General features: G+C 41.6%; 1 protein-coding gene across 1 annotated transcript in view; it reads right to left on the bottom strand.

Moving 5' to 3' along the window:
* Positions 1–24,782, bottom strand: part of LOC135546325 (alpha-2-macroglobulin) — a 42,598-nt gene that overhangs the window by 7,516 nt on the left and 10,300 nt on the right. Inside the window, 8 exon segments of the mRNA XM_064974661.1 lie at positions 257–352; positions 355–432; positions 696–710; positions 713–778; positions 924–975; positions 1,468–1,589; positions 2,084–2,210; positions 4,017–4,242. Of these exon segments, the coding sequence (XP_064830733.1) occupies positions 257–352; positions 355–432; positions 696–710; positions 713–778; positions 924–975; positions 1,468–1,589; positions 2,084–2,210; positions 4,017–4,242 (782 nt within the window).

The following is a 24,782-nucleotide window of genomic DNA, read 5'->3' as shown; positions in this document are numbered from 1 at the left end:
TAGTCAGAGGTGAGACACAGGACCAGACAGCTTATTTAAAAAGTACAAGACTTACTGCAAATTATATTGTCATATCCCAGGGCATGCTATGTGTACCATTAAACATTTCATTAACAGTTGCAGTCCATGTCACCAGGGTTGTGTCCAGTAAGAAGATTGGAATTTTTAGGCTGTAACTGAACAGGTCTGATAATAATTGCTTGGTTTTCGTTGCAACACATGTTGTGCCTTACTGAACTGGATCCAGCTCACTCACCACTGTCTAGGAAGCCCGTGGCCCTGGTCTGGATCTCCATGGTGAGCTGCCTGGTGCTTTGCAGGTAGTTGAGGATGTAGATGTTGGGAGCAAAAGCACCATGTTCTGCTCTCCACAGCCATAGGGCATCTGTAACAGGCTGTCCAGGTTCTTCATGGCCCGACCCATCAGGTCACCTGGTGAAAGAGACCAACCATTGAGACAATCGCAGTGGATAGTCAACCAGCAGAGCCCCATTTCTTACCCTAACCATAAAATAACCAATGCTTATCCTGATCCTCACCCATAACCTTAAGGCAATCAGAGCTGCAGGTAGAACATCCACATCCATGAATAGAGGAATGAAACAGCCTTGCCTACACTTCATCTGCACCAAAATGAAAAACATATCCTGAAAATGTTATAAAACAATTAGGTCTGAAAGATGGAGAATTCTCACCCAGTACTGAGAGGAGGCCTTGGCAGAGCCCTCCACAAACACCTTAGGCAGCTTCAGAGAGATGTCCTTCTCCACTGGGCCCTCTGGTGACGCGAGACAGATAAACGAGACTTGAGAACCGTTTTAACCAATTAAAAAGTATCTGTCATCTAAACCCCAAGTGCACATCAACTTAATCATCGGGGTAATTATGAGAACTGATATGACTGATAGACATCAGGAGATTACCTGCAGGGCAGAGCAGAGCGTTGTGGCTGACCGTCTCCTGGGTTCCCTCAGCCTGATAGCGGGAAAGGGAAACGGCACCAAAATAAATGTACATTTCTTTATTAAAAAAGTCTCACGACAACGCGAGTTAATTCTACCATAGAATTTATATGGTAACCACTTAAATGTACATTTCACTCCAAAATCAACGTTTTAGACCTGAAACGTAGACCAATGTTAAGCTAAGTCTACATCCCAGACTGTCTGTTGTGTAGGTCCAGCTATACAGCTTAATCTAAAATGTAAAAGATATGCACCAAGTAGTTATGTCTTAAAAACATACACATTTTCAATTCATTACGCATGGGCCGGAGACTTACTGCATTTGGGCTTGAAACACCAAACCATGTTTGTCTCCTCGCATCAAAATATGCAACATAAAATAGCAGGGGGTATATATATTCTACTGTATTCACCCTCACCCTAGTGTTACTGAAAACCCAGATCTCTTTTTAATTAATGTGGGAGAAAAACAGTGGACTTGCTATACAGGACAGACACTCACCTCCACCAGCAGTGTTTGCACAACGGTGTCAATGCGTCCCTTCTCTGGCACCGTGGCCACCTCGTTGCCGCAGAGCTTCTCAGTTTTCAATGCCTCGGCGCTCACTTTCACACTCACCTCCCCTATAGTTCAGGCCAGGGAGACATTAACATTCCAGTCTAGACCAGTCACACATGAACCTGTCCCTCCATCAGCTTGCTCCCTTTTACCCACTCCACCTCCAGCCTCATGTACCCTGGCTCAACTGTTCCCTCCCTCCATTTCTCTGGCAACCCCTGAGGGAGATCTTTCAGCATGTCATATTCAAGGAATTTGTGTATCAGATAAACTTCAACAACGTAAATTTCAGTCTAACGAGAGCTGTGTGAAGTCAACAACCCTGTCTTACAGGAGCATCACTGCTTCCAAATCACTCCCTACCCCCCTGGCCCTAACCCTTCACTATTTGAAAGGTGTGGATGGGTATAAGCAGTGTAGTGGAGCTTCTACCATATTTCTAACACCTTACAGCTCTGCAAACATCGAAGGGTTAGGGGGTAAGGGCCTAGGTGTAAGGAGTACATGGAGTCTATTGCAAGAGCCTTGTGATAGATTGACAGAGTACTGTATGGCTCACCTAGAGCAGTAGGAGTAACGATCCACTTGAAGGTCCTGCTCTCTTCAGCACACAGACACAGTGTGTACTGGCAGCCTTCACATGGCCTGGCTTTGAACTGGTTCGACTCAGCTAGAGTCACCTTCACCTAGGAGAAACACATGGGGTCAATTGCAACTTTACTAGATTTCTCAAAAACGTCAGAGCGTCTATAGATTGTCGGCAACAGGCAGCTCATGGGCCAAAACCAGCCCGTGAGTGATTTGTTCCCCCAAAGTTTAGCAAAAATAACTAATTCAAGGGTTTCTTTATATTGTCTACATTGTAGAATAGTGACGACATCATAACTATGACATAACCAAAAAAATAACTGTAAAACTATATTTAGATTCTGCAAAGTAACCACCCTTCACCCTGATGACAGCTTTGCACACTCTTGGCATTCTCTCAACCAGCTTCATGAGTAACACTTTTCCAACAGTCTTGAAGGAGTTCCCACATATGCTGAGCACTTGTTGGCTGCTTTTCCTTCACTCTGCGGTCCAACGCATCCCAAACCATCTCAATTGGGTTGTGTTTAGGTGATTGTGGAGGCTAGGTCATATGATGCAGCACACCATTGCTCTTCTTGCTCAAACAGCCTGGAGGTGTGTTTTGAGTCATTGTCCAGTTGCACTAAGTGCAAAACAAATGGGATGGCATATCGCTGCAGAATGCTGTGGTAGCCATGTTGGTTAAGCGTGCCTTAAATTGTAAATAAATTACAGACAGTGTCACCAGCAAAGCACCCCCACACCATCACGCTTCACGGTGGGAACCGCATGCGGAGATCCGTTCACCTACTCTGCGTATCACAAAGACATGGCGGTTGGAACCAAGCATCTCAAATTTGGACTCTGACCAAAGGACAGATATCTACTGGTCTAATAGCAATTGCTTGTTTTTCTTGGTCAAGTCTCTTATTGGTGTCCTTTAGTAGTGGTTTCTTTGCAGCAATTTGACCATGAAGGCCTGATTCATGCAGTCTCCTCTGAACAGGTGATGTTGAGATGTCTTACTTGAACTCTGAAGCTTTATTTGGGCTGCAATTCCTGAGGCTGGTAACTAATACACTTATCTTCTGCAGCAGAGGTAAGTCTGGGTCTTCCCTTCCTGTGGCGGTCCTCGTGAGAGACAGTTATCATAGCGCTTGATCGTTTTTGCAACTGCACTTGAAGAAACTTTCAATGTTCTTGACATTTGACAGTTTTGACTGACCTTCATGTCTTAAAGGAATGACACTTGTTTCTCATTGCTTATTTGAGCTGTTCTTGCCATAATATGGACTTGGTCTTTTCACCAAATAGGGCCCTCTTCTGTATACCACAACACAATTGATTGGCTCAAATGCATTATAGAGGAAAGAAATTTCACAAATTAACAAGGCACACCTGGTAATTGAAATGCATTCCAGGTGACTACCTCATGAAGCTGGTTGAGCGAAAGCCAAGAGTATGCAAAGCTGTCAAGGCAACAGGTGGCTACTTTGAAGAATATCAAATACAAAATCTATTTTGATTTGTTTAACATTGTTACTCCATGTGTTACTCTCAAGTTGAGTTGTCATCACTATTATACAATGTACAATTTTGTAAAAAAAAAATAAAATTTAGGTGTCCAAACTTTTGATTGATACCGTTCAAAAGTTGGGTCAATTAGAAATGTCCTTGTTTTTGAAAGAGCACATTTTGTCAATTAAAATATCAAATTGAGCAGCAATACAGTGTAGACATTTATAACATTAACAATTACTATTGTAGCTGGAAACGGCAGATTTTTTTAATGGAATCTCTACATCAGCCCATTACCAGCAAACATCACTCCTGTGTTCCAATGGCACGTTGCCTACCCCTGGTCTACCCAAATGAAGTGGGACTGGAGAGGTAAAGAAAGAGACAACCCTGGGAGGGCTTACCGTGATACACTTGGAGAGGTAGTTGAACACTGTGGCCTTGAGTGTGAACATCTCCCCCCGGATGACAGAGTAGGGCAGCGTCAGGCTCACAAAGAAGGGTTGGAAGGCAGTGAGGCCAGTGTTGGGAGCCAGGCCGAAACCCACTGGGGAAGTACAGAACGCCCCTGCAGCCCACTTAGTGATGGTGTCTGGGACAGTCTTCTCAACATTCACTTTTCCTGTACGTCTGGTTGTGGTGAAAAGGGCGCAATAAAAACAATGTATATTATCAGAACACGGTCAATTCAATAGCGGACTTGGTGATTATTTTTAAATCGACCCCTAGGACAAAGACATGCCTGTGGTTTCAGTATTGCCATTTTAGTAGGCATGGTCAGCCCAGCACCCCATGGAAAGGAATGTGTGTTGGACTACAAATTAGGCGTCTGTCAGAAAGCTTACCCCACAGGAACCAGGTCCCAGATCCAGGTCTCAGGGAAGTACGTGCGGACGGTCTCCTTAGGCCTGTCAGTGGCGCCAGAGGTTGGTGCACCCTTCTCATTTGGCATCATGTTCATGGGACGAGCTGTAAATAGAAACAAATCCTTCATTAGGTTGAGACTAGGAAGGTTTATACATTAGCATATCAAATACAGATTTGCAGGCGTTTTGGCAGGTGCAGCGAAATGCTGGCATTACTAGCTCCAACAATATAAATAAAAGATTAAGAACAAACAATCCAAGTAAATATTAGAGTCTGTAGACAGAATATAATTTGGAAAAGGTACAGTAGCTATATTAGGATGAGCCATGTTGAGAACAAAGTATTATTATACACAGTATATAAACAGAATGAGGTGACCAGCATTCAATACCTTCCATTGCAAAGACTGTGTTGCAGTGGTAAGGTTTTTTCACATCAGAGTTGGTCAGGATCTTGATTCCAACTTCCTAAAATGAAAAGTATAAGCAATAGAACAGTCAGTGTAAAGGCCATATCATACCTGCATTTCAGTTTTGCTCAATTATGTGGGTATTGGTTGAATCAATTTAAAACTAAACATCTTTTTACTTATTTCTGAAAACTCACTTCATAGACAGCATTCTATTTTAATTAATTCAGTGTCTACTTTACAAAGACGCCATTTTAGCCTGAGTCTCTCATATACATTTTCAAAAACAGAAACTTATTTGAGTCTCATACTTTAAAGATGCTGTAGACATCGTTTTTGTCGTCGCTGGGGCCAAACCTGAATGAGCGTCTCCCCCAATCAGGTACAACCAACTCGTCGACCAATTTTGGTACAGGTAGAAGGGGCATAATCATCGCCTCTTCAAATCTTGGAGGATATGGAAGGCATGGGTTGGGGTCTTCTACCATGTATGAATATCCAGACAACTTCTGAACAGGCAGCTGACTGAAGACCTGCAGAGAGGGAAGTAATATACTTCTAGTAATACTGACTTAATATCCCGCAGCATCTTGACAGTCAGAGCGTGGTCGGTGCATGGTCAGTTCATGGTCAGAGCGTGGTCGGTGCATGGTCACAGGGTCAGTACATAGTTAGGACAATGTTAGTGCATAAGATAACACCTGGGTTAAATGCATATAGCCAATACTTGATCTGCACTCGATTTAGTGGTACAACAGAACCAACTAAATAGTCCCACAAGTTAAAAAACTTCTAAACTTTAATTATCAGACAGTGGTTTAGACATGGTTAGAGGAAGCTGAAAATGAGCCCAATCCCATCTTGAAAAACATGGGTGCACAAAAACAATGCCAAAGGTGATGTGTGTGATCATGGTTAGGCTTCAGCTTAGTGTGGTGAGTCAATGGTTAGTAAGTGAATGTGATGGGCTGTGTCTTGTCCCAAATGGCCCCCTATATATAGTGCACTGACCACAATGAGGCCCTGGTTAAAAGTAGTGCACTACATAGGGAACCATTTGGGATGCAGAACCATGGAGAACGTACAGAGTCTAGGCTGAGCTCCCGTTCAGGCTGCAGCAGCAGCACACTCTGGTCGATGGCCCTGAGAGAACACAGAGACCCTGGGTGGGCCTGGAGGCTCAGAGAGGTCTTCTCCCCTGGCAACTCCTGGAGGGACGAGAACTTCAGGGACACCTGGAGAGGAGAAAAGGAAGAGACATCACAGCTATGTTTAAATATATCTATACTAGCATACATGTCTAACGCATTGGTTCATTCCAAGTATAGTAGCATACTGGTACAGAGCCCATAACATAATGTTAGTACTGTGTAGAGCAGGGGTCTCCAACAGCTCAATCACAAGCTACCAGGAGGTCGTAGGTCACCTATGAGTAGCTTCTGAAAATACATGCAATTCTCACGTGTTCTACAGCAAACTATCAAACACCGTAAGCTCTCAGATACCATCTAAATCAACGCAACATTGACATCCCAGCCCTGGTTAGCCACTATTGGCTTAAAAAGCCAAACCTAACCATGTCTGCCAACTTATTTCCATTAATATTACCCCATTCAGTCTGTGCAGTGTGCATGTTAGCCTATCACTGTGTAGCCAGTTGTGAACCATATTGTGGGTTGGCAGAAATATTTTCCCTCCAAGAAAATCCATTAAAATGTTAACTGCAAAGTAGGCTGACCTGGCAGAAGTATATCATGAGTAAGTGTATCTGTGGGGTAGCGCAGCAAAAGCCTCAGCTTAGATATGCATACTTTTTCAGCACGCTACTCCTCCTACACCGTTTAATCTAGACACGCAGTTCAAACTAAAACGTGCAAAATGGTCTCACTCAAGTTAATTGTACACAACTTTATGTTCTGACTGGAAAGAGCAGGTTAGGAATAGCTTCTACCAATAAAAATAATTATCTGTTTGTCAGAGTTCAGAATGACAAAAAAAAAAGTGGCATGCTGAGGTCTACTAACAGAGCCATTGCTGTGGGTACTCACCAAACAGAGGGCAAAATAATGAGGGTGACCACAATTACTGATCACAACCACACAAATATTGACCACAACTGCTTACCAGATCCATTGACCACAACCACACAGCTAGTTATCACTCAACTGCTGGCCACAACTACATATCTTCCGACCATTCATCTGACCTCAACCACACAACACCCGGTGACCAAAACCACTGACTTTCATCTACACCACTACTGAGCACGCAACAACTGACCTCTGACCACATCTAGACAGAAACAGACCCAACGAATGTGATGATCCAAAAGGTGCAGTTGAAGGATTTCATATCATAGTCTGATGCAAAGTCATTCTGGAAATTGATCGTAGTGCACGTAGCCCCGATAGATCACATTTCATGTAGCTGGTGAAAGACGCAGAGTTGCCTACCTTATTTTTAAGGCAGAGGTGAATGGGGAAGTCTTGGCTGTCTGCTACAACCTCCCCATCAGGCAACACGGTGTACACCACTACCTGGGCAAAAGGGGTCAGCTCAGGTATCCGCTGCAGCGAGAGCATCAGCTGCCCTTGGTTAACTGAAAGAGATGGCCATTAGCTCACCATAAGCCACCAATACAGACATAGGCTAGTCACTGAACACTTTGAAATATACTGTGCAGTAAGAGCTTGTATTGAAGATGTAATCTGGATGATTGAATCCTGTCATAACAGCTTTTTATCCCATGCCAGTTTAATTAGGCATGTTCTCTAATCAAGTTGGGTTCTGAGAAGTTCTAAAGAAAAAGTCAGGAAGCAGTCGGAGAATCCAAGACCACTTTATTTACCTTTTCTTTCTTTAATGGTCACAGGAAGACGGCCGTGCTGCCGAATGCTGCCTCTAGATATAACCTGGGACATAAGAGACAGACAGGTGGCAGCATCAACATTAATAACCAGAGAGTTACTGGCCAAAACCTGGAGATCTGCTAGCAAATATATTACTAAAGAGATACACAGTAATATATCAGCTAAGGTGAAATATTCAACTGGAAGTCAAGTACTGTATAGTTTTCCCAAGCCATTAAAATATTTCCAGACAAAACACAATCAAATACTGAAGTAAAATATCCCAAATCTTGTGGTGGAATCAATTAAAAATATATATATATATTTTGAGTGAAACATCCCTTTAATCTTACCAGATAGAAAAAGTCCAGGGTCGTCTGTCCCTTTTTCAGCTCCACCCCTTGGATGATGTAGTGAGCAAGAACAATACCGTCCTTCTCACAGGAGAACTTCCCTTCGCCCTGCATTATCTTCACAAAGCTCTTGCTCTTAGAATAAAATTCTCTTACGAAGTGGTAATCGGATGAATATTCTGGTCTATGCACACCCTGCTCGTACGGATAATCCTTCTCAACCTTTTGATAACGAGCCTGGTTCAAGAAACACAGAAAATATATGAAAAATAAACTATTGTAGTACCCTTGGAGAATACATCAGGAGAAATGAATGATCTCACTCAGAACAAACAATTGAATATTTAAATAATATCATTAAATATTTAATAGAGAAAAACATGAGTGAGTGACCACTGACCGACAGAGAGACAGAATCAGAACTCCATAGAGAAGTGTCTAGAGAGAAGGAAGCAATGCCCTTGCTGTCTGTGGTGAGAGTCCAGTTTTCAGATTTGCCACTGTTTTGTAGGAAGAGATACACAGGCTCATTGGGAACGGGACTAGAGTCGGGACCGGTCACCTTGATCTGAAAACACAGGACAGGATGACTGCAGACATCCAATATACTACATGTACGCTCCCATTGCATACAAGACATCAAAAGCCTAGTTTAGATGCTCCAAATTACATGTTAACATTTATCACCACTTCATATTCAAATCCATTTTTCTGAGTAAACCATTTTCTGCAGTGTTATTAAAAAGGTATTTGTTAATATAGTTTGTCCTCACCTTCCCCTCGTATGCAATTCCTGGTTTATATGCTTGGGGCACGTCCTCAAAACGAACAGTTACGATGACATTGGTGAAGCTTGCCTTGCCACTACCTTTAAGGATGACCCCTGGAGAGAACATAGGCAAGGGTCAGAGGTTAACAGTTCAGCATGTAAACACCTCTACGTTCAAGATAAGGTTCTCTCCTACCAGTTCCATATTCTTCCAGCTCAGTCTCCACTTCGAAGTCCCCAAAAGATTCACGTAGACGGAACCGGGTCAAGTCGATCATTTGGGTTGCACAACCAGTTTTGTCAGTCTAGGATGAATGAGTAGTTGTAGGTCAGCTTAGCTCAGCTACAAAAACCTTTTTTCCACAGTGTTCTTCAAAGAATTTGTCGTAACAATAAAAACACTTACTTTGATAAGATACACCTCGCAGATATTACTAGAGTCAAATAACCAGTAATATTGAACGGCAATTCTGCAAACTTTTGCAGTGACAGACCCCACCACTGGTTTTCCATAAGTGTATCTACAAATAAAGTCACCAGAAGACAGACAATTAACTGTTCCAAAAAAGTAGAAACAGCTTTGAACATGAGCAAGTATCAAACATGGGACAGTCTCTAAAGTAGTCAATGCAACACACAAATTAAGGCTTAATATTCTGTCCATAAAGTGTCCCAGTTTACATTATCATCTTATGCACTTACTTTCCACAAACTCTCAGTGTTGCTTGCTTGTCCAGAATAGTGATTGTTTGGGGTAGATAGACTTTGACCTCATATTTGGGTAAAACTGTAAAAAATACATGTTATTTCCTCATTGTCTATTAAACTACACCAAAAACATGGAATCACCATGTAAAAACAATATAATCTGATTTTCTTTTTATCCCATGCCAATTTCCTCACCATATTCTTTGATGTCAAAGGTTTGGGAAGTTTGCTCTCCCTTCTCATTCCATGCAGTGATGATGTAACTTCCTTGCGTTGCCTCTGCGGACATGGGGTGGGACAGGTCCAGAATTCCACTCACTGTTGACTGGTTCAACCACTGAGCAATGCGGTTGGAGTTTGGGTCCTGTATACAGATTCATAATAGGTTGAAGGTAGGTATTTTTGTTATTGAGACAGGCATTGTATAAAATCATGCCACAGTACATATTGGCAGGTAACATTTTTTATATACAGCTTTGGTTTTTAGTTGCAATGGATTTTAAAATTGGTCTCACCTGAAGCTCCACTGTTAGATACTAGAAGAGAGAAAAACATTCAGCATTTAGCCCCAAAAAAACCTCCAACTTATTATTTCCCCAAAATTGTTTTTACCGTAAGCCTAAAGGGAACTATCGTGTAAAAAAAAAAAAATCACGACTTCCCAAAACAGTTTCTACAGTACAGGCATCTTTATCTACAGAGTTACAGTAGAGCGCAAATAAACTCTGACCACATTTGCCGAGCCAGCTACACAGTCTGACCCAGACAATACTGAAAGAGTAACTTACCATCTGATTGAATGACAAGAAACTGGCATCCAGCGAGACGATTCGGAACTTGACTGGAAAAGCGGTAGAAACATTTGTCTATATATGTGTATAGTATATCCATCCTCCATTTCAGGAATGACCTTTCCTCAAGCTTACGGCCTCACAAATATACTGTAAAGTACACAGACATTTCAGTGTTCAGCAAAGATTGTATCCAACTACCTGTCTGTCCAGGTTTGTAGACTGGTTTGTCGGTCTGGAAAATGGTGAGGAATCTTTTAGGCTTGATAAGGATCTTGGTCTTTTTACTCATCTCATCCTTCCTCCCCTTGATGCTGACATGGACAGTGGCCACACTGTCAGTCTTCACTGGGGGTACCTACAATATGAAGAACAGAAGAATGGAAGCTTGATTGTAGAAGTTCTACAATCCTCTAGCCCTTAACCAAAGTATGGCTCTCTGACTGAGTGGCTTGAGAACAGAGGGCTTTTTGTTAAGTGGTAGATGTATTAATCATACTATGCTGAGGTTAACTGCTATTGCCTTTCATAGGTTGGATCATTTTCCATACAACACCCAGCCTGTAATCCAAGTTGAATTCCACAAAACATGATTGACTACTCAGAATAAAATAATGAAGTGTTGAATGAATGTGCATAGCTAGCTTGAGTCTAGTAAGAATTGTGTTCTTTAGATGATGGTAGAGGATGACCAGTACTAGTTTCCATAGTATTATAGAAGATCCTGATATATAGCGCATCACATCGTTGTGGAACTTTGCCGTTAGAAATGTCATACATAGAGCTGGCATGATTCCTTAACCCACATGACAGAGAGGCATGTCGGTTCTACATGAAATATTTATATCAGAGCGGTCCACAACGTTGTAGCCTGCTGAACACAGCACAGTTACAGCTGACCTGGAAGGAGATGCAGCGATAGAAGTCCTGTGTTACGTCTTCCTCCAGTAGAATGGTGCCGCTGCCACCCTCCATTTCCAGCGACACAGTCAACAACAGAGGCTCTGTGGCTTGGTGGACCTGAGCACAAAGTTTCTCTGTGGTCCCTCCTACCACCTCTGAGCTGACCGTCACCAGGTAAATCCTAAAAGGGGAAAGAGTCAGCATGAATGCAGCTGTGGTAATAATACTTAAGTGGCAGTGTACTCAAACAGCTCTTTAGTTCCTTTGTACCCTACTGATTTTTTAAAGTTGGGGACAAAAATGACCTTATTTGTCTCTGGCTATGTGCCCCACTCAGTCCAATGGAGGGCACAATTGATTCTGTTTTGAGAGTGTAGGAATGGATACCAATGAGTTGTTTTCATGGACTGTCAACCATGTGTTGGGGATGATTAAACAGAGGGGAAGTGAAGGAAATCAGACCAAAAGGGGGACGTGTTTCCACATCTAAGATGCACATACAGTGCATTCGTATTCAGACCCCTTGACTTTTCACATTTCTTTACTTTGGCCTTATACTAAAATGGCTTAAATAAACGTTTTCCCGCAATATAATTGAATTTACCACAGGTAGATGCCAATCACGTTGTAGAAACATCAAGGATTATCAATGGAAACAGGATACACTTGAGCGCAATTGCAAGTAATTTATTAATTTAACCAGGCATGTCAGTGAAGAACAAATTCTTATTTACAATGACGGCCTACCGGGGAACAGTTGAGTGGCCCAACCAGAGCCCTAACTTGAGCCCAATCGATATCAAAGGAAAGACCTGAAAATCGCTGTGAAGAGATGCTCCCCATCCAACCTGAAAGAGCTTGAGAGGATCTGCAGAGAAGACTGGGAGAAACTCCCCAAATACAGGTATGCCAAGCTTGTAGTGTCATACCCAAGAAGACACGAGGCTGTAATCATGGCCAAAGGTGCTTCAACAAAGTACTGAGTACAGGGTCTGAATACTTACAGTTGAAGTCAGAAGTTTACATACATCTTAAAGCATTTGTTTAACTCAGTTTCACAATTCCTGACATTTAATCCTAGTAAACATTCCCCGTCTTAGGTCAGTTGATCACCACTATATAATAATAGTAGAGTGATTAATTTCAGCTTTTATTTCTTTCGTCACATTTCCAGTGGGTCAGAAGTATACATACACTCAATTAGTATTTGGTAGCATTGCCTGGCAATTGTTGAACTTGGGGCAAATGTTATTAGGTAGCCTTCCACAATAAGTTGGTTGAATTTTGGCCCATTCCTCCCGACAGAGCTGGTGTAACTGTGTCAGGTTTGTAGGCCTCCTTGCTCGCACATGCTTTTTCCAGTTCTGCCAACAAATTTTCTATAGGAAAATGAGGTCAGAGCTTTGTGATGGCCACTCCAATACCTTGACTTTGTTGTCCTTAAGCCATTTTGCAACAACTTTGGAAGTATGCTTGGGGTCATTGTCCATTTGGAAGACACATTTGCGACCAAGCTTGAACTTCCCAACTGATGTCTTGAGATGTCGCTTCAATATATCCACATCATTTCCCTACCTCATGATCCCAGCTATTTTGTGAAGTGTACCAGTACCTCCTGCCTCAAAGCACCCCCACAACATGCTGCCACCCCCGTGCCTTGTGGTTGGATTGGTGTTCTTCAGCTTGCAAGCCTCCCCCTTTTTCCTCCATACATAACGATGGTCATTAAGGCCAAACAGTTCTATTTTTGTTTCATCAAACCAGAGGACATTTCTCCAAAAAGTACAATCTTTGTCCCACATGTGCAGTTGCAAACCGTAGTCTGGCTTTATGGTGGTTTTGGAGCAGTGGCTTCTTCCTTGCTGAGCGGCCTTTCAGGTTATGTCGATATGGGACTCGTTTTACTGTGGATATACTTTTTTACCCGTTTCCTCCAGCATCTTCACAAGGTATTTTGCTGTTGTTCTGGGATTGATTTGCACTTTGACACCAAAATACATTCATGTCTAGGAGACAGAACGCATCTCCTTACTGAGCGGTATGACGGCTGTGTGGTCCCATGGTGTTTATACTTGTTCATCTGTACGAACAATAGTACACGTGGCACCTTCAGGCATTTGGAAATTACTCTCAAGGATAAACCAGACTTGTGGAGGTCTACAATTTATTGGTCTTGGCTGTTTTCTTTTGATTTTCCCATGATGTCAAGCAAAGAGGCACAGAGTTTTAAGGTAGGCCTTCAAATTTTCCACAGGTACACCTCCAATTGACTCAAATTATGTCAATTAGCCTATCAGAAGCTTCTAAAGCCATGACATCATTTTCTGGAATTTTCCAAGCTGTCAACTTTATTTAAACTTCTGAAGCACTGGAATTATGATATGGTGAATTATAAGTGAAATAATGTCTGTAAACAATTGTTGGATAAATTACGTGTGTCAGGCACAAAGTAGATGTCCTAACCAACTTGCCAAAACTATAGTTTGTTAACAAGAAATATGTGGAGTGGTTGAAACACTTATGTTGCTGTCATTAACTTGGTTTATGTAAACTTCAACTGTATGTAACATGTGAGCGTTCTCTTTAATACATTTGCAAACATAGAAACAAAAAACAGGGTTTGCTGTGTCTTTATGGGGTACTGTGTCTAGATTTGATTTAATAAAAAATATCATTTTAGAATAAGGCTGTAACTTAACATTCGTTAAAAGTCAAGGGGTCTGAATACACTGTATAACAGCTATCACAAGTAGGATTTTTCAACCCAAAAATCTATAGTTCAATTTGCCAGCATGTCTCATAACAAATGAAAAGCCTCACATGCAGAGAGATAGAGGTACTGTATGTATAACAGTGATGTCCTGTGGCCTTAGCACGATCTTTTTTTTTGTATTATTCACAAATAGAGACAATCGCAAGCATCTATTCAGTTGTCAGTGCAGTGAGCATAGAAAATACTGTTTTATATTTAATATGTTTATAACTAAAATATTTATCGTTTAGGTTGGCTATTCTACACCTGCATAGCGTATAATTAATTCCTACATTTGAAGTCTGTTGCATCCAGCCAGACATGTAAATAAAAATAGATGATTGTGTGTTTAATCTACTGCTTTCTACATCAAATGTTTTTTAGTGTACTTACGATTCGAAGGTGCTCGATGTCGCGGTTTGAATAATCACTGGTGTGATCAATACAAAGAAAAGTAAATTGAAAGCCATGGCCATAGCTTCGGTAAACAGCCCGTCTTCCTCCGCACTTCGTGATGCTCCCTCCTCTTCCTCGTCCAGGAAGATTGTCAGAGAAGTTGCACAAACGGTGCTATATATACCCAAATGCAGCCTCCCGTGTCACCCCTTCCAAATAGTTTGGAACACTGCAGCCAGCTCCCGTTTCCTCGTAATTACCGCTGAAGTCGTCAACTTGTCACAGCCCCCGACCAATGGGATGGTCAGAATGATGATGAAATCAGCTTAGACTATTTTGGCCGGAACACCTGAGAGAAGAAATACCTATTTAGCCTGGCTAACCTGTCGATTTAGTCCACCTGTCAATTTAGCCATTATTCATGTGAAAAGCCACCATAGCCTACAGCTTTCTGCTTTGACTGATAAAATGCAACATATTAGCTAACCAACTTTACTTTACTATTGATATTTTTGACAACTTGTACTTTTACTTCACTACATTCCTAAAGGAAATTATATACTTTTTCTCCATATATTTTCCCTGACACCAAAAAATACAGGTTACAGTTTGAATGCTTAGCAGGACAGGAAAATGGTCTAATTCACACACTTATCAAGAGAAGATACCTGCTCATCCCCATACTGCCTCTGATATGGCGGACTCACTAAACACATGCTTCGTTTGTAAATGATGTCTGTAAATTTAAAAAACAAGACAATTATGCTGTCTGGTTCCATTTATACTTGTACTTTTACTTTTGATACTTAAGTATATTTTAGCAATTACATTTACTTTTGATAGTTAAGTATATTTAAAAACCAAATACTTTGAACCTTTTACTCAAGTAGTATATTACTGAGTGATTTTCACTTTACTATTCATTTTCTATAAAGGTATCTTTACTTTTACTCAAATATGACAACTGGGTACTTTTTCCACCACTGGTTATTCTAAACATTTGTTTCTGGGTGCTGAAATTAGTCACATGTCAATGTGAACAGTTGTTATGCCATTATAACGTGGATATCAGGCCCCATGTTCCCCCAGGAATGAAGAGGAGTAAGTTAATAATGTGGATATCATGGAGAGAGTTTTCCATAAGCCAACCATGGCTGATATAAATCATATGAAGATGGTGAAACAATGACATTTCCTAAAGAAAATATGTATGCTTGCTCGTCTTGAAGTATTATGATTTCGTTTAGTTTACTAGGATCCCCATTAGCTGCTGCACATGCAGTAGCCACTCTTACTGGGATCCACAAAAAATACAGTCACATCTGAAAGGTATTAGCACCCTTGATAAAGATGAACAAAAATGACTGTATAAAATAAATAATAAACACTGAGCTATAATGTATGCTCAATTCTTTTCTGAGAAAAATATTTACTTTAACAGGTATTGTTTTTGAAATCTTAAAAAGATAGGTGTGGCCAGTCCTTGCAACCATGGCTCTGTGTATGGATGCAGAGAAGTTCTCAACTAGTCGCAGCCTTCTGACCAAAATACTCCCAGGCAAAAACATGTTTTTACACATGTTGGCAGTAACACTTGAGAGAAGAAATACCTGTTTAGCCTGGCTAACCTGTTGATTTAGCCCACCTATCGATTTAGACATTAGCCATGAAAAAGCCACCATAGCCTACTGCTATGTGCTTGGATGGATAAATGCAACATATTAGCTCACCAATAGCATATTTATTTCCCATTGTGTGAGCAGGAAATGTCCTTTTCTAGTTTCACTATCTTCATATTATTTATATCAGCCATGGTTGGCCTATGCAAAACTCTCTCCATGATATCCACATTACTGACTAATTTAACAGTAAACCGAGTGGATCAATATACAACAACAAGTGTAATTTCATACTCCTCTTGAAAGGATTTCAGTGTAGTGGTTTTCTGATGAAATAGGTCTGAAAAGGTCCTGATTCCTAGAGTATGCCAAAGATTAAAGTTGGCATCCCTCAGGGCTTTTGGCATGTCTGGGTTGCCTACTATAGGTGAGTGAGAACATATTTGGGAGGAAATGCCCAGGTATTTCTGACAGTCCCTCCACGCTAGTAGGGTGCTGTAAATCACAAAGGTTTTGGCTATGTTGCCCACTTCACTAAAGTTATTAATGAATATAATTGAGCTTAAGGGCAATGAACCACAGGATTGGGCTTCTATCTGAATCCACATTGACTCTTGTCTGTTTGTGATCCATGTTAGCATGTTGCGGATTTGGGCAGATCAGTAGTACAATTGAAGGGAGGGAAGGGCAAGACCACCCTTAGATTCAGGTTTCGATAGAGTGGAAAACTTGATCCAAGGTTTTTTATTGCCCCATATAAATTTGGTGATGCTTTGGTTAGTTGTTTTGAAAAAGGAAACTGGGAGATAGCATGGGAGCATCTGAAATAAGTAGTTCAGTCTAGGGAGGACGCTCATACGGATGACATTAATTCTTCCTACTAAGCTAATTGGGAGGAAGATCCAGGTTTGGAGATCATTCTTGATTCGATCCAGGAGTGGAAGATAATTTTCCTTGAAAAGGCTATTCAGATCTGGTGTTATGAAGATCCTGGGGTATTGAAACCCCTGTGTTTTCCATTGGAAAGGACATAGTGTCTTCATAGAGCTGGTAAGTGTAATATTGAGAGGGCAGACAGTGGATTTGTTAAAATTGATCTTATAACCTGACAACTTGCCATACTGAGCAATTGTGTCTAAAATGAGAGGGAGGGATTTCTCAGGGTTGGATATGAAGAGCAAGACATCATCCGCGTAGCGAAATCTTGTGCTGCAGGCCGCCTGCAGAAACACCCCTAATACTTGGATTGCTCCTTATCAGCTCTGCCAGAGGCTCCGCCCCAACAAGTAGAGCAGGGGGACAGCGAGCACCCTTGTCTTGTGCCCCGTTCCAGAGGGAATCTGTTAGAGTTCAGTCCATTGGTAGTCACCATGGCATTTGGATGAGAGTATAGTGATTTGATCCATTTAATACAATTTGGGCCCATATTGAACTTTTCTAAGACTGAAAACAGAAAGCTCAATTTGGTAATTATTTTATAGTCGAAATCCAACAAGCTTATGGGCCGGAAGGACGAGCAGGATAGGGGTCCTTGTCCTTTTTAGCAACACTGTAATGCGAGCTGTGTGCATTGAGTCTGGGAGAACTCAGTTTTTGCAAAAATCCTCCAGCATTGGCATGAAGACAGTTCTGAGCTGGGGCCAAAAGTTTTGTAGAACTCTCTGGGGAATCCATCTGGGCCTGGGGACTTATTAGGTGGCATGGAGGTAATTGCCTCCAGGATCTCCTCAGGATTGAAGGGGAAATGAGATCTTCTTGGTCAGTCTCTGATAGTTTAGGTAGCGAGATTCTCTCTATGAAAGAGTGTTCTGCCTCCGTGTGTTTTCTCTCAGAGGTATATAGTTTGCAGTAAAAATCATGAAAAGTTAAATTGATCTTTTTTTGGGTCATATGTGAGGCCTCGTCCTCTGCTGTTCGGATAGCCATGATTGTACGCTCTGACTGCTCCTTGTTTAATTGGTAAGCAAGCAATCTACTGGGCCTATTGCTATACTCATGGTATTTCTGTTTCGTAAAGAAAAACTTGTGTAGTCCAAATTCAGTTTGGCTTTGGCTGCTTTAAGATGACTCCAGAGGTGCTGTCTGGGGATTGTTTATGTATTTTTCACAGCATTCCAGCTCCCTCTCAAGATCTAGCCTGTGTGCCTCCATTGCTTTTTTCTTAGAGGAAGCATATGCAATTAGATAGCCCCTAGTGTGGCTTTAGCAGCGTCCCACATTGTGGCCGGAGAAACAGGAGAATCTTTGTTGTCTTCTGTGTAGTTGTCTATCCATGTAGTTACCAATGTATGGAACGCTTCGTTTGATAGCATGGAGGTGTTGAATTTCAGCTCTTTAACCTCGGGATGTTTTTGCAGAGGTCAAAGCGGAGGTGGACAAGGCGTGATCTGAAAGTGCTATGGGTCCGATTGTACATGTGGCTGAATTTATGAAACTCTTTGGGATAAAAATGTAATCTATACGGGAGTAGGTGTTATGGACATTAGAGTAGTATGTATAGTCCATAGATGAGCTATTAGTCTCTCTCCAGATATCTATCAGTCCCATCTCTTCATTAAGAGAGTTCAACATCTTTGCAGATCTAGGATTTGTGGTGGGGACTTGAGATGATTTGTCTAGGGTTGCGTTAAGGGTACAATTAAAATCTCCGGCCACCATACCAAAGGAGACACAATGCTCATTGAACAGGGTTATCATTTTTGACATGAATGCAAGAGTATCTGTGTTAGGGGCGTATATGTTTAAGATAGTAATTGGTTGACCATATAGTGACCCAGTTATCAAAATTCAATTAATCAGATATGTTTTTGTCAATTATGAATGGAACATTCTTATGGATAAGTGCTGGCAGTGCCTCTACTGTTTGATTTGAAAGATGAGAAGCCACCTGTCACACCCAAGCTCTGCGGAGTTTGGCATGTTCAGCATCACAGAGGTGTGTGTCTCTTGTAATAGCGCGATGTTGCTTTTACCTTTTTTAGAGCACATAGTATCTTTTTCCATTTTATTGCATGACCTTGACCATGGCGGTTCCATGTCAATAGATTTAAGGTACTAGTCTGTCATCGAACAGTAATTCAACTTTAGTGCAAGTCATCGCTGGAGTAAAAGTGGATAGTAGTTACAGCTGCATTCACATAAGATGAAAATAAATGGTGTACATAAAATAATAAACTATGAACACCACAGTCGATTTCCCAAACAACTCGACACATCCCGTTGGATCTATTACCCCCCCCCTAACGCACAACTTCTCCCTCCACCTTAAAGAAATGCCGCATTGAGTAAATGACACTGTAGCCCCTGTCCAGACCACACTGGGTAAAGAGAAAAATAAAATCAATAGCCCAGCCTGCATATACCTCCCCCAAGGGACATAGGGAACCACAAGTAATAATAGCAATCAAAAAACAGGGAAATAAAAGTAGGCTGAAACATTAGTAGGCCTAGGCTGTTAGCCTATCCCTCTCAGCTAAAGGAAAATAAATATAAATTGGACAGCTATAATGACATTTAGCGGGTGGATCTTTGGATATCGGCTATATGTTGTGTTACCTTTTAGTAATAGCATTTAATCGCATTTGGTCATTGGTCCGTTTCTCATTGACCAGGATTGTCTTTCAAAACGTTTTGCCTCTTCGGAGTTTTGAAGTGTCGCAAGGCTCCTTGGTGAAGAATCCTGAGCTCGTTTGGGTATTTGAATCCCCTGAAGATGCCTCGGTCAATTGAGTATTTCTTCACAAAGTCAAACTCTCTGCGCTTTCGGCGTATTCCAGCTGACATGTCCTGGTGTAAAGTGAGTTTGGCGTTTCCCACTGTGATGGTGTTGTTTTTCGCCGCCTGTAGGACTCGTTCCTTGTCGGTAAATCTCAGGAAACATATGGTGATTGGGCGCGGTGGTTGTCTGGCTGCTGGTGGGAGCCTCAGTGCTCAGTGAGCTCTCTCGAGTTCTATGGGCCTGTCGGTGGACAGGTGGAGCCACTCGGGAAGTTTGTCTTGCAGGTAGCGGATCAGTGGCATGTTTCCCTCTTCTTTTACACCCAGATTGAATAGAACACAATTATTCCTTCTCTCCCTGTTTTCCAGGTCCTCTGTTTTCTCTTCCAGATGCTCAATTTTCTTTTTAGCATATGCTATTGTTTCCATGGCATCTGTCAATAAGTTTTCCATGGATAGGATTCGCCCCTCTGCCTCGTCCAGGCACCCCGCGTTGATGGTTATCTTGTTGTTGATGTCAGGCAACGCGTTTTCCAGGATCCACGTTTTCCACCTTGCCCCCTATCACACTGACCTGAGAGTTAATGGCATCTAATTTAGTGTTTAGTTCTGTACGTTGGGATCTCAACTCAGAAAGGATGTCTTTGACAGAGTGCGAGGTTGGTATTCGTTGTGCCTCGGGGGGAGCGGGTTCTCTTGCTCCTGGCTAATGGCACTAGTTTTTTCTGAGGCTAGCTTCTTCTTGGAGGCTTTTTCCGTCGCTAATGCTCGAGTCCGGGTAAAAATGTCACCTGTAGTGTCGCCTTTTGTAGCCACCATGACTTTTTCTTACTAAAGCTAAATGAGTCTGAACTTGGAGTGGAGGTAAGATTAGGAATTGGAAACTACTGGTGCGGAGCTCTTAGTTCATGTGGCCATCTCGTTCAAGGGTCACGTGATCCCTAATATGATGATTTTTAATTAAAACTCAGAACACTAAACAATAAATGACAACGTGAATTTACAAAACCAAACAGTGCCGTGTGGCCCAAACACTCACACGGAAACAAACACCCACAATCAAAAGTGAAACCCAGGCTACCTAAGTATGATTCTCAATCAGGGACAACAATTGACAGCAGCCTCTGATTGAGAACCATACTAGGCCGAACTCAAAACCAAACATAGAAAAATAAACATAATCGCAAAACGCCCCTGACCATACTAAAACAAAGACAAATCAAAGGAACTAAGGTCAGAACGTGACAATAATGGGAGTAAAGGGTGAAATGTGGCTCTGAGGTCTGGTCCCTGACCGGTCTGTGGGTTCTCCCTGCAGTTGCCAAGGTGCCCTGTGGTGGCTCACCATTCCGCCTGCGGTAAATCTCTAGGACAGGTATTCCCCAAACTGGGGTATGCGCACCCCCAGGGGTACACGCAATGACATTGTTGACAGCAGCACAGTTACAGTCCCAACGCTCTGGATAACATGAAAACAGCCTAACCAGCTCTGCTAGGGTGAGTAAAATGGTCAGAGTGGGGTATTTTCTCATATGTGTCTGGAAGTAGCTAGCAAGCTAGCCAATATTTGCTTGGGGCTTGACTGCAGTTGTGAGGTCAGAACGTTCGGATCAACCCTACTCATCGGCCAGTCGCTCTGAATTATTTAGAATGTACAATTTTACAGCACAGTTGCAGTCACCAACACTCTGGATAACATAACAGCCTAACTAGCTCTGCTAGGCGAGTAATGTTCAGTGAGCTGTTCTCTCATTCGTGTCTGGAAGAAGCTAGCAAGTTAGCTTGGGTGCTTGACTGCTGTTGTTAGTACAGAATGCACAGATCATCCCTTAAAGAGATGGGTGGGGCTAAAACTTAAGATGGTGTGAGCGATGCTGAATGGGTGTAGACAAAGAAGGCTCTCCAGTAGTAGTACCAAAACATTCAAAGGCCATTTTTTCAAAAGTGAGTTTACAAGTTTATCTACTTTCAAAGCACAATTACTTTCCCATTCTTGCTCAACTGTAGTGTATGATATGCCATTTTGTAGCACGAGTCTCTACTTTTATTGAATGTAAAAAACACCATTTCAAATTTTGCTACATAAGACCAATTTGAGCCAGTCGGTCACTATGCATTCAGCCACGAATGATTCTGTTCATACATCAACTATTTAAAAAAACCTGTGTGGCAGCCATTCTATCACGGAGAGCAAAACGCCTCTCCTCCTTTCTGTCTCGATGCACCTGCCTCTGCCCTGGCTCTCCCTCTAGCCCTGCTAGTCGGACTGCCATCATCAATTTTGTCCAAAGCAACCTGTGCATACAATGAATGACGTTAGCAAGATGTCCTGCTATGTGAAATACTTACAAACATTGGCTATTACTAGCTGTAGCTGCAATTGTCAAACTAGCTTTGGTTTAGCAAACGCAAGGGAACCGACAGAACACATCACAGAAAATCTAAAAGTTGTTTCAGAGATCGTTTTGATATTTCAATCTGTGTGTCCTGATCGCGTCTGGTGTGGGTGGACAAAATCAGCATGTTAGCATTGCAAAATAAATTGACACATACATTTTATTCAATCATTGCACCCACACTGCTCGCAAGCGTCTGCATTAGTAGTTTCACAGTTCCAGACAAGAACACATTCTTGACCGGGCATTGACATCGCATTACTAGTTTCACAGCCCCATGCAAAAAACACATTCTTGACCAGGTATGGACATCACATTGCCAGTTTAACAACATTCAAGAACTATAGGCCAGGAATGGTGGTTGCATTACCAGTTTCACACGGTTTACTTCAGATACAATTTACTGGATTTAATCAAGTCAAACTTTGGGATTATTCTGTAAGAACAGCAAGCACACCAATAACTTGTAGTAGGAACCAATATAATTCGATGTGGAAGGGTATATCGCAATATCCTTTAATCCTTCCTCTTAGCAAACATTATGTTTATTAAGGTAAATGTGTGCTTGCTAGCCTTGAAGTATTAATGGGATTTGTGAAATAGTAGTACAAGTGATAGTGGTAATGACGGCAGTAGGCCTAGTAATGGTAGTACTTAAAGGTAGTTATTTCGTGGTGGTTTGTAGGTGTGAACTTATTATAGTGGGTTATAGTGGGAAATTATAACAGGCAAGCGTGAGTGCTAGTGCATTATTAGCAATAGAATGGGTTTTTAAAGATGTCCATTTTTGTTTGTTATAATAGTCTGATTGTTCTGTGGCAGTGATTTCAGTTTAAAATGTTGAAGCTTGCATTCCACCATCGAAATGAATGGAGATACAAAGAAGCTTTATTGTTTATAAAGTATGAATGGTGGCAAAAAGCTGTGTTGAGGAAATCTAAAGCTGTGTTGAGGAAATCTAAAGTCAGTCAGCACATGTCAAAATTGGGTGGTTTTTGTAGTTGAAATGGATCAAGAGCAGTGGCGAAAACAATTTTTGCTAAACTGAAGTCACTGCAGTACAAAAGGTTCTGAATGTTTAAAAATATAATTAAGCTTAAAAACCACTTTCTATTCCTAACTGAGGAAGTACAGTTCCCGTAGCTTAGTCTAACCTATTCGCTGCTCTGCCCCCAATGGTGGAATAAACCCCTCACGTACAAACCAGGACAGCAAAATAACTAACTTCCGGAGACACCTGAACCCCACCTCTTCAAGGAATACCCTATAGGATACCAATCCATTACTACAACTACCATTAATGATTTAGATGCATACTGCCATCATTACCACTAATACAGAAGGTGAATTCACAATTTGTAATACTTCCAACAGAGCAAGCATACACATTTACCTTAAATAAATGTAAATGTAACCAAGTCACTGCCACAAAATGTTCAGAATGTTTAAAAATATATTGCTTAAAAACCACTTTCTATTCCTAATGATGCTTGGTTCCTCTAACCTATTATACTTGCCCACTATAATGCTTGCTGCGCAGTAATATGAACAAAATGTGTCCGCTTATAGTATTGTTTTTACTGAATTATCTCAAAGTGTTACTTGATCAAATCCAGTTAAGATATAATAGCCTTAATAAACGTGTTTGCTAAGAAATGATAAAAGGATATTGCATAACTGGCCTATAATGTGCTACTTGTTATTAATGTGGTAAAACTGCGCAGTAATGCAAAATGTGCCGCATTTGTTTTTGTCCATTATCTCAAAGTCTTCACTTGAACAAATCCAGTAAGCATCATAGCATGAGTTTTGTCTAAACTCCATAATGCGACCTCATAACTGGCCTATAATGTGCACAGAAGGAGTGGTTTTGTTGCCAAGGCTCAACCAGTTTCACTGAACACCTAGCATCATTGCGATCGAATAAACCCCCAATTCTGCAAGCAAACATATAATCTTAGGACAATAAAATGGATGAGTTACTGGGAAGATTAAATGACCAACAGGACATTAAAAACTGTAACATCTTATTCTTCACGAAGGAGAGGCTGAACAGCGACAATATCAACATACAGCTGGCTGGCTATGTGATGTTCCGACAGGATAGAACATCGGCGCCTGGTAAGACAAGGGGCGGCGGTCTATGTATTCTTGTAAACAACAGCTGGTGCATGATATCTAAGGAAGTCTCGGGCTATTGCTTGCCTGAGGTAGAGTTTCTCATGATAAGCTGCAGACCACACTACCTACCGAGAGAATTTTCATCTATATTCTTTGTAGCTGTTTACATACCACCACAGTCAGAGGCTGGCACTAAGATAGCATTGAATGAGCTGTATTCTGCCATAAGCAAGCAAGAAAACGCTCACCCAGAGGCGGCGCTCCTAGTAGCCGGGGACTTAAATGCAGGGAAACTTAAATCAGTTTTATCAAATTTCTATCAGCATGTTAAATGTGCAACCAGAGGGAAAATAGCTCTAGACCACCTATACTCCACACAGATATGCATACAATGCTTCCCTCGCCCTCCATTTGGCAAATTCACCATAATTTCATCCTGATTCCTGCTTACAAATGTACCAAAGCAGGAATCACCAGTGACAAGATCAATAAAAAGTGGTCTGATTAAGCAGATGCTAAG

Source organism: Oncorhynchus masou, chromosome 9, assembly GCF_036934945.1.
Source record: "Oncorhynchus masou masou isolate Uvic2021 chromosome 9, UVic_Omas_1.1, whole genome shotgun sequence".
Taxonomy (NCBI): domain Eukaryota; kingdom Metazoa; phylum Chordata; class Actinopteri; order Salmoniformes; family Salmonidae; genus Oncorhynchus; species Oncorhynchus masou.
Note: the sequence above shows the minus strand (reverse complement) of the source record. Positions and strands in the feature narration are given on the sequence as shown.